This window comes from Gopherus flavomarginatus, chromosome 16 (assembly GCF_025201925.1).
Source record: "Gopherus flavomarginatus isolate rGopFla2 chromosome 16, rGopFla2.mat.asm, whole genome shotgun sequence".
In the NCBI taxonomy this organism is placed as follows: Eukaryota; Metazoa; Chordata; order Testudines; family Testudinidae; genus Gopherus; species Gopherus flavomarginatus.
The window spans coordinates 17717709-17733654 of record NC_066632.1 but is presented as its reverse complement, the minus strand read 5'-3'; the positions used below and the strand labels follow the sequence as shown (position 1 = coordinate 17733654).

Genomic DNA, 15946 nt, shown 5'->3' with positions numbered 1-15946 from the left:
GTCTGCATTGTGCAGGAGGTAAGACTAGATGATCATAATGGTCCCTTCTGACCTTAAAGTCTATGAGAGGCTGAGGGAATTGGGCTTGTTTAGTCTGAAGAAGAGAAGAGAGGGGGAATTTAATAACAGCCTTTAACTACCTGAAGGCGAGGTCCAAAGAGGATGGATTTAGGCTGCTCTCAGTGGTGGCAGATGGCAGAACAAGGAGCAATGGTCTCAAGCTGCAGTGAGGGAGGTCTAGGTTGGATATTAGGAAACACTATTTCACTAGGAGGGTGGTGAAGCACTGGAATGGGTTACCTAGGGAGGTGGTGGAATCTCCATCCATAGAGGTTTTTAAGGCCTGGCTTGACAAAGCCCTGGCTGGGATGATTTAGGTGGTGTTGGCCCTGCTTTGAGCAGGGGGTTGAACTAGATGGTCTCTTCTATGATTCTATGACAGAAGGGGCAGGGAGCCCTGGGGCAGAGGGACAGGAGGGGGCATGGAGAGCTGGAATGGAAGGACCGGAGGGGGCAGGTAGTGCTGGGGCAGATGGACAGGAGGGGGCAGGGAGGGATGGGATGGAAGGACAGGAGGGGGTAGGGGTGGGGTGGAAGTACAGGAGGGGATAGGGAGCACTGGGGCAGAGGTACGGGGGGCAGGGTTCCCTGGCGGCAGAGGGACAGGACAGGGCAGGGAGGGCTGGGATGGAGGGACAGGAGGGGGTAGGGAGCCCTGGGGTGGAGGGATGGACTGGAGGATTGCCGGGAGACAGGGGCAGTTGACTCTGGACAGGATGAACAAGCCTGTGGACAGCCAGGAGGGGGCGCTGCAGTGACTTTGCTGCAGGCTGGCTGTGTTCTGGGGCCTGTGCCATCCCTAAGGGGAATGCTCTAGGGGTAGGGGGAATCTCTGTGTTTGTGGAGGGCTGTGGGGCTGCAGATTCTCATGTGGGCTCAGCAGCGAGGCTGAGCCATCCTGCCCCATGTGTCACCCACTCCCCAACCAGCCCCTGAAGGCTGACGCGCAAGCTCAGCTCCAAGGTGAAGGGGCAAAGTCTGGGAGTGCACAGCACTGCCCTTCACCCACCCACGGGTGCAGCAGCCCTGGGGACGGAGACTTTGACACCCGTCTATTGATTTTTGCTGTGTCCCTGTAGGGAGCCATGCTGTTAGCTCCTTCCTAAGACCAGGAGACTGGCGCTGTCCTTGGAGAAGATGGGCCAGACAAAGCTGTGGTTCCTCGCTGTGCTGCTGAGTCTCTGCACCTGGCTGGAGCCTGGCAAAGGTAGGTGCATAGGCGGAGATGCTCTGCAGTGGGGAGACCTGTGTGGTTGCTAGAACAGCTTAGGTGAGGTGAGAGGCTGAAAGGGATGGGAATAAAACCACAGCTTTCCTTTCTGATACCAGCCCAGGTCACGGGGAAGAGGTGGGGAATATCACCCTGATGGTTCTTTGCCTCCTGCGTTTCATTCAGCTCCTGCACTGGAGCCAGAGGGGTCGGTTTCATGCTAGCTTAGCGCTGCCCTGACAAATACCACCAGCCCCAGGGAGTGTTTGTGTGACTGGAGAGTGAAATTGCATCCGTCCTTTCCTGATCATCCCTAGAGGCTCAGGATGAGCGAGGGGGCTGGGGGCCAGGAGGTTCGAGGCCTGGGACAGGCTTCTGCAAGTTTCACTTTGCTTCTAATCCACTTCTAGCCAATTTCTCTCCTAGGCTCTCATGTACCCCCAGATGCAATGTCTGGACTAGGAAAGCTGCAGGGGATCGCAAAGCCACCCCCACGTGGTAAGAAATCGTGAGTCTGACCCCTTGAATCATGAAATTTAGAAGAAACAATACATTCTGAGAGCTGATTCTTTGTGTTCTGGTTTTGGAGCCATTGGGGTCACACTGGGGTCACCTCTGCTGGCAGGAGAGCTAGAAACTCACCTTTTTTATAATGACAGCTGAGATTCTGACCTATCCCAGGACTGCAGAAGCTGGGTCTTTAGGTAAAAGCTCCGCTCTCAGCAGGCTCTCATTAGCACCCCAAGCATGGGAGTGCTCACTGGGGGATGTCTGACCAACATGAAATCTAGTGCATTTAAACCTAGTTTGTGAAGATCTAGCTACCTCGCTTGCTGAGGTACTTGGGGACCCCATTACCAGAGTGTCTGAGCACCTCTCCATCTTTAACACGTCAACGCTCACGCAACATGGGGCAGAGCTACTGCCCAGTTTGAGAGATGGAAACTGAGGCTAAATAAGGGTACGTCTACACTGGGACTGGAGGAGCAGACCTCCTGTTTTGTCCGCAAATACCCAACCAACCAGCAAGGGGAAAGTGACTGTATGGGGCACAGAATGAAAGTGACTCGTTGCAACCTGCTGCCTAATGATCAAAGGAGCTAGCTGGGAAAGTGTGGTGGGGGTGGCTGGGGTGGGATTTATTCCCTCCAGTCGCTCTCAGTGAGTGGGATCTCAGGGATCACCTGGGACGATAGCAGGGGATGCCAGGCATACAGGAGTGGAGGGTTCACATTGTCCCGTCTCTCTTAAGTGTTATGTTTCTTCAAACTATTTTACAAAACAACCCGAAATCTTCAGCCTGAGAGTTGGGCAGAGACCGTGTTTGTGCTCTCTACACAGCATTAGCAATACAGGGACCCTACACTGGCAGAGCGGGATCCCAAACAGCCATGCGTGTTAATGATGTACAAACACCCGGCCCTTGGGCAGGGGTCTGGCTGGCTTCTGCAACAGAAAGACAGGGATGCCACTAGAGGGCTCCAAACTATTAAAGGGACATTACCCAATTCCTGTACACTACATACTCTTCCTCCTTTAGTGCGAAAGGGTAGGCCAGAAAGAATTACCAATGTATTACTATCAGTAATACACACCATGCTACAAATTACTGCCAACTGCAAAGGAATCCAAATAACACTTCAGGTTGTCTTCTAAGCCCCTGGGGAGGTACACCAGCATCCTCGGTGCACTCCACATTGCCATCAGCAAGCTGAATGAAATCATCTGATGCTGCTCTTGCCACCTGGGGGCAACATAGACTCATAGACTCATAGACTCATAGGTCAGAAGGGACCAATCTGATCATCTAGTCTGACCTCCTGCACAAGGCAGGCCACAGAACCCCACCCATCCAATTTTATACAACCCCTATCCCAGGACCAAGTTATTGAAATCCTCAAAAATGGTTTGAAGACCTCAAGCTGCAGAGACACCACCAGCAAGCGACCCGTGCCCCACGCTGCAGGGGAAGGCGAAAAACCTCCAGGGCACCTGCCAATCCGCCCTGGAGGAAAATTCCTTCCCGACCCCAAATATGGCGATCAGCTAAACCCTGAGCATGTGGGCAAGAGTCACCAGCCAGCACCCAAGAAGGAGTTCTCCGCAGCAACTCAGTACCCATCGCATGCAACATCTCCCCACAGACCATTGAGCAGACCTGTCTGGTGGTAATTCAAGATCAATTGCCCAAATTAACGATCCTATCATAACATCCCCTCCATATACTTATCAAGCTTTGTCTTAAAGCCAGGAAAGTCTTTTGCCCCTACTACTTCCCTCGGAAGGCTATTCCAGAACTTCACTCCCCTAATGGTGAATGTTTTGCCCTGACCATCCCATCTTCTGTGTATGCCCCAATATCTTGCAATTCCAGCAGAGTGTGTCCTTGAGCCAATCACTTGTATTGCAAGACAGTTTGTGACAGCAAAAGCAAACAGCTTTCCAGCAGGCTCTGAGTTGTGTTCTCTGCTTGACCCCCAGTGTATCTGTGGCACAGATCACCTGATGCTGTTGAAACTCTGTAGCATCTTTAGTAGCCACCTCCATTGATGCAGCAATTTCTTGGGCACACCCTACAGCCAAATCAGCCTGTCAATATCCGGGTTTGGATTGCTTCATTTTGCAGACCACACACTGATCAGTCCTGTGTTGCCTCATTTCAACTGTCTCTAAACTAGCAGCGCTCTGTTAATTTCCTTAATCCAGCCGCACAGTCAGGAACAGTTTCAATTGCTTTTGGACTCCATCTCGAAATGTGGAGATGCCCTGGCTGCAGCCACCAGCAGCCTGGGGGAGAGATGGTTTGGTAGGATTCCCACAGTCTCTGCCAGTGGGGTGTCTGATGGTTTGTAGGGGCTGTTAGGCCACACAGCTTGAACCCCCAGTACACCCAGGGCTTGTTTTCATGATGCTGCAGTCCGGACTCCAGGGGTATAACCTGCAGAGTACTCTGCTGTGTATTGCTCTCAGTGCCCCATGTAGACGCTGCTGGCATGAACGAAAGGGCACCGAGTGCACATTAGTGTAGCCCTGTTTAAACAGGTCTAGATCAGCATGAGCTTCCCTTTAGAGCATGCCAGCAGGTCACATGGGGCAGTCTGAACACAGCACATTAGAGCAGTTCACACCCCTCAGTCTGGACCACAGCGCCATGTAGACAAGACCTCAGTAAACTGCCACATCGGCAACAGTTCTGTGCTGTTCCAGTCCCTCAGCCCAGGTGGCCCAGAGCACCACTGAGCTCTCAGACTAGCCTGTTTTCCCCAGTAGCACCCATCCCTGGGAGTGCAAAACTTCCTGACTTGGGCTGCCCGTTGCTTAGCCCAGTGAGCAGTGCAGGGGCCAGGCAGCCAGGCAGAAATCTGACAGCCTCTCCTGCTCCTCCCCTCCCAGGCTCCCTCCCGTTTCACATGAACTCCGTGATCCACGTCGTAGAAGTGCTGGAATCTCACCACCTGGATGGACACCTCAACCTGACCATGACGGAGCTCGCCCGGGGCCTGGGCTGCTGTGACAGCGAGTTCTACCAGCTCCTGCTGGGGGAGGCACCCGCCGTGCCCCCGGACCTGCCCTTCCTGAGCCAGGAGCAGAGAGCCTTCCTCATGCGCCTCGTGAAGCACGAAGTCCAGGCCTCTTCGACTGAGCAGGGGGTGGTGTTGCTCCCTGATGGCACCACAGTGGCCGTGAGCCCCTTGGTGGCTGGGATTGAAGCAGGGCTGAAGGGGAGGCGGGAGGTGCCACTGCCCCCTGAGGCTTTAGAGCTTTTGCTAGTTACAACTGAGCCTTTGAACCAGACACATCTGGAGCTGCCCCTGACTATAGACGCCCTCTACGCAGTGACCATTGCCAAGGCCCTGGGCGTGGCCTTTCTCCTGGCCCAGGCCAACGAGAGCCAGGTGCCCATGGGGCCAAATGGCTGCTGGGACAGTGTGTCCGAGCCCCAGAACTTCACCCTCCTGGGCCGCCCGTCACCCCTCACTGATGCCTTCGTCAATGGGGCACTGGATGGGGTGATCCTGGGGGCACACCTGGCAGGGCAAGGTGAGCCTGCAGCCCCGCTGAGCACCCTGCTGAGAGAGTACTACGCTGGGGACGGCCTGGCCGGGGAGAGCCAGGCCAGAAGCAACTTCAGGCGCCAGAACTTTGTGCAGCTCACCGAGGCCGGGCAGCTGGAGGAGCAGGTGGTGCGTTCCCTCCAGCTGCTCCGAGCGCTGCCTCGGATGGCGCCGCTGCTTAGCGGGGTTGGGGACGAGGAGCTGCTGGCTGCTGCGAGCCGGGCGGTGCAGGAGTTCACGGAGGCCTACCTGGGTAGGTGCTTATTTCTCTCCCCTCACCAGCCAGGGCGATGCTACACTAACAGGACTACATGGTTCTAGAGATGAGCCTGGAGCAAATGCCACCCCCTGGACCATGTGGGGCTTACGGCGCCACCTGCTGAATCCCAGCTCCCGGGCTGTGAGGAGTCCCATTCAGATCTGAACTCTAGAACCCCAGATCCACACTTTGGGGACTGCCCATTGCAGGAGACAGTGCAGCTCTGGGGCCTCGGGTCTGGTTCTGCCCCTTGCAGGTCACGGTGTGGCTCTGGGGCCTCGGGTCTGGTTCTGCCCCTTGCAGGTCACGGTGTGGCTCTGGGGCCTCAGGTCTGGTTCTGCCCCTTGCAGGTCACGGTGCGGCTCTGGGCCTCGGGTCCGGTTTGCCCCTTGCAGGTCACGGTGTGGCTCTGGGCCTTGGGTCCGGTTTGCCCCTTGCAGGTCACAGTGCGGCTCTGGGCCTCAGGTCCAGTTCTGCCCCTTCCAGGTCATGGTGCAGCTCTGGGCCTCGGGTCCAGTTCTGCCCCTTGCAGGTCACCGTGTGGCTCTGGGCCTCAGGTCCGGTTCTGCCCACTGCAAGTCATGGTCTGGCTCTGGGGCCTCGGGTCCGGTTCTGCCCCTTGCAGGTCACGGTGCGGCTCTGGGGCCTCAGGTCCGGTTCTGCCCCTTGCAGGTCACGGTGTGGCTCTGGGGCCTCGGGTCTGGTTCTGCCCCTTGCAGGTCACGGTGCGGCTCTGGGGCCTCGGGTCTGGTTTGCCCCTTGCAGGTTACAGTGCGGCTCTGGGGCTCAGGTCCGGTTCTGCCCGTTGCAGGGAGATAGTGTGGCTCTGGGGCTCAGATCCGGTTCTGCCCATTGCAGGGAGATGGTGTGGCTCTGGGACTTGGGTCCGGTTCTGCCCCTTGCAGGTCACAGTGTGGCTCTGAGGCTCGGGTCCGGTTCTGCCCATTGCAGGTCACGGTGCATCTCTGGGCCTCGGGTCCGGTTCTGCCTGTTGCAAGTCACAGTGTGGCTCTGGGGCTTGGGTCTGGTTCTGCCCATTGCAGGTCACGGTGTGTCTCTGGAACTCGGGTCCGGTTCTGCCCATTGCAGGTCACGGTGCATCTCTGGGGCTCGGGTCCGGTTCTGCCTGTTGCAGGTCACGGTGTGGCTCTGGGGCTCAGGTCCGGTTCTGCCCATTGCAGGGAGACCATGTGGCTCTGGGCCTCAGGTCCAGTTCTGCCCAGTGCAGGTCACGGTGTGTCTCTGGAACTGGGGTCTGGTTCTGTCCATTGCAGGTCACGGTGTGTCTCTGGAACTCGGGTCTGGTTCTGCCTGTTGCAGGTCACAGTGTGGCTCTGGGGCTCGGGTCCAGTTCTGCCCGTTGCAGGGAGACAGTGCAGCTCTGGGCCTTGGGTCCGGTTCTGACCATTGCAGGTCACGGTGTGTCTCTGGAACTCGGGTCCGGTTCTGCCCATTGCAAGGAGATAGTGTGGCTCTGTGGCTCAGGTCTGGTTCTGCCCATTGCAGGGAGACGGTGTGGATCTGGGGCTTGGATCTGGTTCTGCCCATTGCAGGTCACGGTGTGTCTCTGTAACTCGGGTCCAGTTCTGCCCATTGCAGGTCACGGTGCATCTCTGGGCCTCGGGTCCGGTTCTGCCTGTTGCAGGTCACAGTGTGGCTCTGGGCCTTGGGTCCGGTTCTGCCTGTTGCAGGTCACAGTGTGGCTCTGGGCCTTGGGTCCGGTTCTGCCTGTTGCAGGTCACAGTGTGGCTCTGGGCCTTGGGTCCGGTTCTGCCTGTTGCAGGTCATAGTGTGGCTCTGAGGCTCGGGTCCGGTTCTGCCCATTGCAGGTCACTGTGTGGCTCTGGGGCCTCGGGTCTGGTTCTGCCCCTTGCAGGTCACGGTGCGGCTCTGGGCCTCGGGTTCGGTTTGCCCCTTGCAGGTCACAGTGTGGCTCTGGGCCTTGGGTCCGGTTCTGCCCATTGCAGGGAGACCATGTGGCTCTGAGGCTCGAGTCCAGTTCTGCCCGTTGCAGGGCACGGTGCATCTCTGGGCCTCGGGTCCGGTTCTGCTTGTTGCAGGTCACGGTGTGGCTCTGAGGCTCGAGTCCGGTTCTGCCCATTGCAGGGAGACCATGTGGCTCTGAGGCTCGGGTCCAGTTCTGCCCGTTGCTGTGAGACGGTGAGGTTCAGGTCCAGTTCTGTGTTTGGGCCCCTCTTTCATCTGAAACACACCCCTTTGGGAGTGGGTTCCCCACATTGTCCCTTCTCCTAAAGTGGGAGGGGAACCTGCCAGTAAACTTTTTTTTTTAAGCATTTTTTTGAAAACATGTGGAAGAAAACCCCCCAAATGGCTGGAAGGGATTGAACATTTCTCATTTAGAAACTGCTCGTTTCTTGTTTAGAAGCAGCCTGGCTAGCCCTCCGCTCCTGGCAGCGTGTTCCCTACCTCGGCCCCACAGTGTCCTGGGGATGGTAGGGGGCAGCATTACACAACTGTATCAAGAGGAAAACTGAGGCACGCTGGGGTGGGGACTTGTGGGATACAGAGGGAACTGTGGTCGGAACCAGAGCTCCCAGCATTCAGCTATTCCTCTCGCTCTGGCAAATAGACTGCAATGCCAGGCAACCTCTTTGGCAGCATGAGGGGCTTGGGTTCAGGGGGCGTGTGTCTCATCCTGTGCGTTTGCCTCCAGAATGCCCAGCCGTCATCCCCCGCTGCATGTGGGGGGCTAGGCCCTACAAGGGGACTCCCACGCAGCTCAAACTGCCCCTGAGCTTCGTGTACATCCACCACACCAGCTCACCCAGCCAGCCCTGCCGGACCTTCCCCGAGTGCGCTGCTGACATGAGGGCCATGCAGCGCTTCCACCAGGACGACCGTGGCTGGGACGACATAGGCTACAGGTGAGCAGGGGCATGGCCTTCCCAGAATGCACTGGGCTCGGCTAGTGCCCATCAGATGGTTTGGGACTGGGCAGCCCATGAGAAAGCCTAGAGGGAGGGCCCTTGCCGCCTGGAGCCTTGCATCCCTGAAACATAGCACTGATGACCTGCAGTGTCTGCTGTGTCCTGACTCTGCTTCAGGCCTCCCACCAAGCCCTGCAGCAGATCCTCGGCCAGCTTGAGCCTTCACAGTCCTGGCTACAGTGTACACTGATCACTGGGGGCCTCAGTGCGGGCTGTGACTCCTTGACATAAAAGCAACTCTCCTTTGCCTGCTGGAGGAATTGGGGCTATGACACATAGGTGAGCCACTTTCATTCCACCCTGACAAGAGCAGTGGGTGCCATACCTCCCCAACTCACTTCTCCTTTCCCATTCCCTCCCTGGTTCTGAGCATCCTTCCCCCTAGTCTGGATGCCCATCCCCACCTTAGAGCCACCCTCTGCTCCACAGAGGTCACTAGCCTCCTATGGCTCAAACGCAGCCCCCCACATGAGAGTACAGGACAGGCCCTGAGGCAGGATTCTGACCCCAGCAGCTGCCCCCTGCCACATTGCAATATACAGTCTTGATGATGCAACAGGAGTAGCTTCCCCAAGCTGAGGGAGAGGATGAGCCAAACTGATGGGGAGGAAACATTTGGACAGAAAAAAAAATGTGAATGAAAATTGGGAGTTTCAGAAAGAGGGTGATTGTGGCTAAAAGCCCATCCTAGCAAAATTAGAAATAAAAAAGCAATATATAAAAAACAGAAAAAAAGAAATGGATGGCAATCAATATAAATTAGAAATGGTGAAAGGTAGGAAATTGATGAGAAGCTACAGACACCAGAGAAAAATACATGGCTGGCAGGGCTAAGGACAATAAGGAGTTTTTAAAGTATATTAGAAATAAAAAAATATTCCCAACAATAACATAGGCCCTTCACTAGACGGAGATGGTAAAATTGTTCATAAGAATGCAAATAAGGCAGAAGTATTAAATAAATATTTCTGTCTGTATTTGGAAAGAAACAGGATGATCTTGATTCACATGGGGATGATGAGGAAGGATTTTAGGCAACAGCTACTAGGGTAAACATTTTAAATTAGTAAACCCTGATAATTTGCACCCAAGAATCCTAAAAGAGTTGACTGAGATCTCCAGCCCAAAGATGTTCATTTTTAATAAATGATGGGATACTGAGGAAATTCCAGAAGACTGGAAGTGTGCTAATATTGTGCCAATATTCACAAAGGGTAAGCAGTGTGATCTGGGTAACTGTGGGCCTGTTAGCCCAACATCATCCTCAGGCAAACTAAGGAAACACCTGATACAGGATTTATTTGATAAAGAATTAAACAATAGGAATATAATTAATGCCAGTTAATGTTAGGGAGCTTATTCCTTCACCCTCTCACTTCCCTGGTCCTTCTCGCATGAACAGAGAGCAACAATACCCAAAGTCCAAAGGTGCAAACAATTCGATGTTTATTGGGGTGAACTTCCAGCAACCATGATTCCAGTTTCCTTCCTTACTGTCCCCCTTCCCAGCTCTGACACCACAGAGCCTTGCCTGTGTCCCTGTTCCGGTTCCCATCCCCTGTTCCCATTTCCCCCTTTAGCAAAACATGATCCCAATTTCCTTACCCCTATCCCCAGTCCCTGTTCCCATCCCCGCCTTACTTCCTGATTGACTGCAGACTATATAGTAAAACTTGAGTTCAGCTTAGCTATTCCTTAACCAATCATTTTACTGAAATTTAACTAACCAATCCTAACATGTAACATGGTTATTTAACCAATTATATCCCACCACCCTAATTGGTTTACATCCAACAAAATTAATTATGCAGCAGACAGAAACAAACACAAAACCAGACAGAGATTATACAGACAAACCATAGGGAAGTGGAGACTACAGTGATAGAACAATACAGAAATGAGGATTTCACATCCCAGCTATTGATAAGTGAGTTCTCACCAGACAGGATGCTATCAAACTAAGTTTCCTTTTACATCTTCTAGGCTCTTCCCTTTCTCTGGAGGTGATAGGAATGTCAGGACAGGATTGTATTCCTAATAGCCCAATAGCACCTTATTTCACTGTGACTAGTTTGGAATGTGAGGATGCGACCATACACTTCCCAGTTTATGGCTGGTCTCTTCTGCTTAGCTGAAGAACCAGGCCTCAGACTGTCACAGTAAGAGAAGGCCATTACACAGACAGACAGTGATTTTGATTCTTTCTTTTATATCTCTATAACTAGCTAAGTGATAAGAATACACCTAAATTCTTTAAGTATAGGCCTTTGCAAACAGACCTGAATATCTATATCCTAACAGTCAACACGATTATATTGAAAATAGGTCTTGCCAAACAAACCGGATTTCATCCTTTGAGAATATTACAAGTTCAGTTGACAAAGGTAACTTTGTAGATGTAATAGATTTTTGAAAGGCATTTTGCTTAGTACCACATGGTATTCTGATTACAAAATCAGCACTATACACTGTCAATAGAGCATATATTAAATAGATAAGGCACTGGCTAAATGACAGAACTCAAAAACTAGTTGTCAATGGGGAACCATCATCAAATGGAAATGTTTCGAGGGACACTTCACAGGGATTGGTTCTGGGCCTGGCACTGTTCAACGCTTTTATCAATGTTCCGGAATTAAATAAAAAATCGCTGCTGATAAAAGATTAGCAGGGTGGGAAGTAATCATGAAGACAGAGCAGTCATACAAAATGATCAGGTTTGCTTGGAAACCTGGGTCCATTCAAAAAAATGCATTGTAATACAGTTGCATGCAAAGGTCTCCAGTCTAGTACCAAGGTCACACCTACAGTGTGGGGGCCTATATCCTGGAAAGCAGGGGCCAAAAAGCCTTTTGAGGTCATAGGGGGACAAACAACTCAACATGAGCTCCCCCATGGAATGTTGCGGCACAAAAAGATGTGCGGAGGGTGATTTTCCCTCTGTCTACGGCACTGGGGGGGACCAACACTGGCATACAGTGCCTCCTTCAGGTGTCCACGGTTTTAAAAGGATGTGGGAAAATTGGAGAAGGTGCAGGAAAGAGCCACAGAAATGACATGTGGGCTGGAGAATGTGCCTGACAGCAAGACACTTGAAGAGCTCAATCATTTTAGTTTATCACAAAGATAGAGCAGTGACTTGCTGAGCCACTTGCAGAAATCACTGGGTACTGCCGGGCTGTAGCAGAGAATGGCACAACCAGACACAGTGGCTGGACGTTAAAGCCAGACAAATTCAAACTAGAAATCAGGCACAAGTGTTTACCAGGGAGGGGGATGAACCACTGGCACAAACTCCCATGGAAAGTGGTGGATTCTCCAGCTCTTGATGGCTCCAAAGTCAGGCTGGGGGCCTGGCTGGCAGATGCTTTAGCCAAACACAAGTTACTGGGCTTCAGGCGGGAGTAAGTGGTGAAATTCTCTGGCCTAGCTTATACAGGTCCCCTATGGTCTTAAATGCTGTGAAACCTGAATCCCCAAGGGCAGGGACGTGCCTGGTACAGGGCTTTGTCCCCAAGGACTGCCAAGCTCATGCAGACAGCCAGACCTGCTCTGGTCTCATGGGCACCACCCCAGAGAGCCATTCAGTTCCAAATGCTGGGAGAACCTGCTGAAGGGAGTGAGGTAGGTGAGATTTGCAGGGCAGCAGGCCAGTGCCACTCAAAAAAGGGCCAGGAGGGAGCACAGCTTGGTAAAATGAATCCATGCAAACCCCTATAAAGGCCTGGCTGCAAATTAAAGCTTCCTTCCTCTATCCCTGTGGACACCCAGGAGGGCATGGGGAACCCCATCCACCCTCCCTGGGTTGGACTGGCATCCCTGTTTGACAGCCAACCCACATCTCTCTAGTGGGCTGAAAGCCCAGATCCAAACTGCAAGGGAAACAGGATCTGTCTCCTTCTCAGCTTCTGTCTGCTCTTGCCCTGCTGCAGCTTCGTGGTCGGATCAGATGGGTACATGTACCAGGGCCGGGGTTGGCACTGGGTTGGCGCTCACACCCGTGGCTACAACAGTAAAGGCTACGGCGTGAGTTTCATTGGAGACTACATGGATACGCTGCCGGAAGCATTTGCCCTCACACTGGTGCGTGACAATTTCCTGCCGTGCGCGGTGAAGGGCGCCAAGATCCGGGCCAACTACACAGTGCATGGGCACCGGCAGATGGTGCACACTGCGTGCCCGGGGAACCTACTCTACCGGGAGATCCAAACATGGCAGGGCTTCAAGGTGAGACCTCTCCTGCATGCTCGCCAGCACTCCCTCTCCACTAGGGGGCACTCTGCTAATGGGGCTGTGGGAGTGTGAAGATGCTTTGAAGGTTTCCAAGCCAGTGGCCCGTCTTGTAATCCCTCCACCCCAGCAGCAAGGGCTCCCATCAGGGATTGCTCCCCTGCAGTCTACAGGGGAGTCCAGCCCCCAAAGTCATGAGACTGGCTCAGACAGCATGAGATGTCTCCAGCTGATCACTGCTGGGTTCTGGCTCCTTGCCTTATGGTTCCTGAGCTGTTCGGACTCACAGTTTCCAACTTTTCTCTCCAACTCCCAGGGCTTTCTAACTGGAAGCTGAGATTTGTTCATCGCCACCTGCCCCTGGGGATGGTGAAATGGCATGCTCCGGCTGCCCTGGGCAGTTCCAGGGAGCTGGCTCTTTTGGCCTTGCTCCTGCCCTGTGCAGGCTCTCTGGAGCTCAGTGTGTTGGAGTGCGGGAGGCTAGAAGGAATCGGGCATTTCCTGGACACACTAAGATCAAACCCATGTTTTCTCTCTTTGCTTTTGCAGTGAGAACTCCCGGCCATGGGTCATGATCCAGGTAATGACCCAGTTCAGGACACATCCCACCAGGACCATGCTTTCAGACTGCCATGGGAGCAGGCTGCAGCATCCTATTCCCAAGACGGTGGCTCAAGGGAGGCCAGGGGGGCTTCGCTAGCCCCAGTAGTTACAATGTGCTGCTCTGCTCCTGTACTGAAAATCCCCCTCCAATAAAGCAGGTCATGGGAACATGATTCAGTGTCACTGCAGCCTGGCTTCCATTTGAGAGTCCCAATGCCATCACCTGGCTAAGCAGAGCAAAGTGCTCCTCAAGGGCCCCCTCATTACCCTTCCATCCCCACTGTGACTGAGGCGGGAAACTGAGGGACAGAGGGGGGATGTGACTTGCCTATGGTCACCCATCCGGGCAGGGTGGATTAAATAATGAACTGAACCCAGAAGTCCTGGCTCAGACTCTTTTCCTCATCCCTTCAGGATTGCAATCCCTCAGACAGGGGACTCGATAGTCTCTGGGTCACTAGCTTGAATGTGACCCCAGCTCAGCAGGCACCAGGAACCCTGACAATCTGATGCCAAGTCACTGGCTGGGATGACGTGTGCCATTCCCCATCAGGATCATTAAGTGCTCATCTCCCCGACAGGGTTGATGGCTTTCCCTCCTTATATATAAATGTATTTCCCGTGTTTGTGGCACTGTGGCCCCCCAGGACAGCAAGGTTGGGGAGGTAGCACATCACAAAGAGAACAAGAGGGGGCTCTCCTCTGGCAAGGAGCAGTGGGTGTGCAACATGTGTGCGTGTGCTTGTGTTTTCAGTGTGCAGTGTGTGTACCTGTGCACACACATTTTCAGTGTGTTGTAAGTGTGCATGCATGTGTATGTATGTGTGCTTGTGTGACAGCTTGCTTAGGTCACCCATAGCTGCAAGCCACTGTGTTACCACACTGCTAAGCTGTGCGTCATACCAGCCCGTCGGCCTTGCCAGCAAACTCTCCAGGACTCTGCCAGTTCAAGCCTTGCCTTGCAGGTACCAGTCATTGAGCCCCAGCTCCCATGTTCCCCAGAGATGGCTCCCTGCAGTGTGCAGTGCCTCTCACTGTGACATTCACAGAAGTTGTTACGTTCACTACCTTCCCAGAGCCCATGCCAGCAGTCAGGTTAGCTGAAGACTCACACTTCGCTTTAACGCACAGCACTGAGATTGTTTGTAATAAAACAGGAATTAATTTATGACCAAAGAACAGAAGCTTAAGTGATTTCAAATCAGAGTGAAAGTGACAGGAAAGGTTACAAACCAAACATGCTGTCTAGTGCCTAAAACTTAACTTCAGCAAGTTATGCTCTGTCTAAGCAGCTTTCTCATCTCAAGTCAGTTCCCAGAGATGTCAGCCCCTCGGCTGACGGATCCACCTGTCTCAAATTTCAAGAGCTCTGGCCTTTCATGGTCTCCGCATGCTGGATGCCCAAATGACTTTCTGTTCCTGCTTCTATTTCCCAAAGGCTGTTCTCTCTGTTCCAAGAGCCAGGAAGGCTTCCCGAGGTGCAGCCTCCGCCCCCTCATGACTGTTAAGTGTACAGCTCCCCAGCTGGCTAGGGTGATCGCTTTTTTACCTTATATGTAAATATATTTCCATTGTTTCTGGCCTTCCCTTGCTCAGTCTACACTGAAGTCCAAGCCAAGGGGTGAAGCCCCCTTCCTTTGGCTAGGACAGGCTGGGCTGCTTGCCAAACACATTTTCAGAACATATTTTCAGCACCATCTGTATTTCTTCGTACATGGCCCGTACACATATCACGCAATGACATTAATGCCAGCATGTTTCCGGTTTGCATATGACTCCTCACATGGCACCTTTCAGATGCTAACAGTGTGTTGGGGCAATGCGTGGGAGTTATGCCATGGTGTGCCCTCGGCCAGTTGGCACTGAGGGGCTTATACTCTCCCTGCCCCATGGATAGGCCGATGACTTGAGTCTCCAGCAATAAAGCTCTTGTTGCAATTTACCAGCCACAGAATAGGCTGGCTTTGCGGCAGGCAGCTGTCCCTAGCATCAGCCCCAGGGCAGGGATCACTTCCCTCTCCTTTATAGAAATGAACTCCTGCTGGCACAGCACCGCTCCCTCCAGGGCATCCCTCCAGGATGTCAATGCCCTCAGTAGGTGCCTGGCATTCGTGCTGTCAGTGTCTGGGTGTGCTCGGTCAGGGTGAGGCAGCCCAACTCAGGTCCCAGCCCCCATGAGAGCCCGCAATGAGCCAAACCCAGAGCCTCAGCCCTTGGGATTCTAGGGAGAGGGGGGCTGATCCAGGCTCTGGGTCTGAGTCACACTGGAAGGATCCTTCTGCAGATTCATCCGAGGTGGAAAAACCTCACAAGAATGGGGCGTTTCACAGACTGCACCTGCTTTCCACGGAAATGTTCGGAAAATAGCCCATGACATCCACGTCCATCGAATCTTAACCCAGCCACTGACCCTGCTCCCCAGCTCCACACCCCTGCTTTTTGCCACGCCATACCCAAATCCCATAGGAGCTCAGTGCTTTAGCTTCTTCCAGTGCAACTCCGCAGCTGGGAACATGCAGGAGCTGGCACTCCAGGCTAGCCAGTGCCCCAGGCGAGCCAGTGCCCCAATCCAACCCAACAC

The 15946-nt window shown here is 53.5% G+C and overlaps 1 protein-coding gene across 4 annotated transcripts in view; it reads left to right on the top strand.

Moving 5' to 3' along the window:
• Positions 1–13538, top strand: part of PGLYRP2 (peptidoglycan recognition protein 2) — a 38357-nt gene extending 24819 nt beyond the window's left edge. For 3 of the 4 annotated variants that reach the window (XM_050925910.1, XM_050925911.1, XM_050925908.1), the window contains exons 2-7: positions 1140–1267; positions 1697–1768; positions 4664–5578; positions 8259–8469; positions 12465–12759; positions 13312–13538. In XM_050925910.1, the coding sequence (XP_050781867.1) occupies positions 1198–1267; positions 1697–1768; positions 4664–5578; positions 8259–8469; positions 12465–12759; positions 13312–13314 (1566 nt within the window). In that variant the 5' untranslated portion in view covers positions 1140–1197 and the 3' untranslated portion in view covers positions 13315–13538. The remainder of the gene's footprint in view (positions 1–1139; positions 1268–1696; positions 1769–4663; positions 5579–8258; positions 8470–12464; positions 12760–13311) is intronic. The other variant, XM_050925912.1, reaches the window with a different exon arrangement.
• The last annotated feature ends 2408 nt before the right edge of the window (positions 13539–15946 follow it).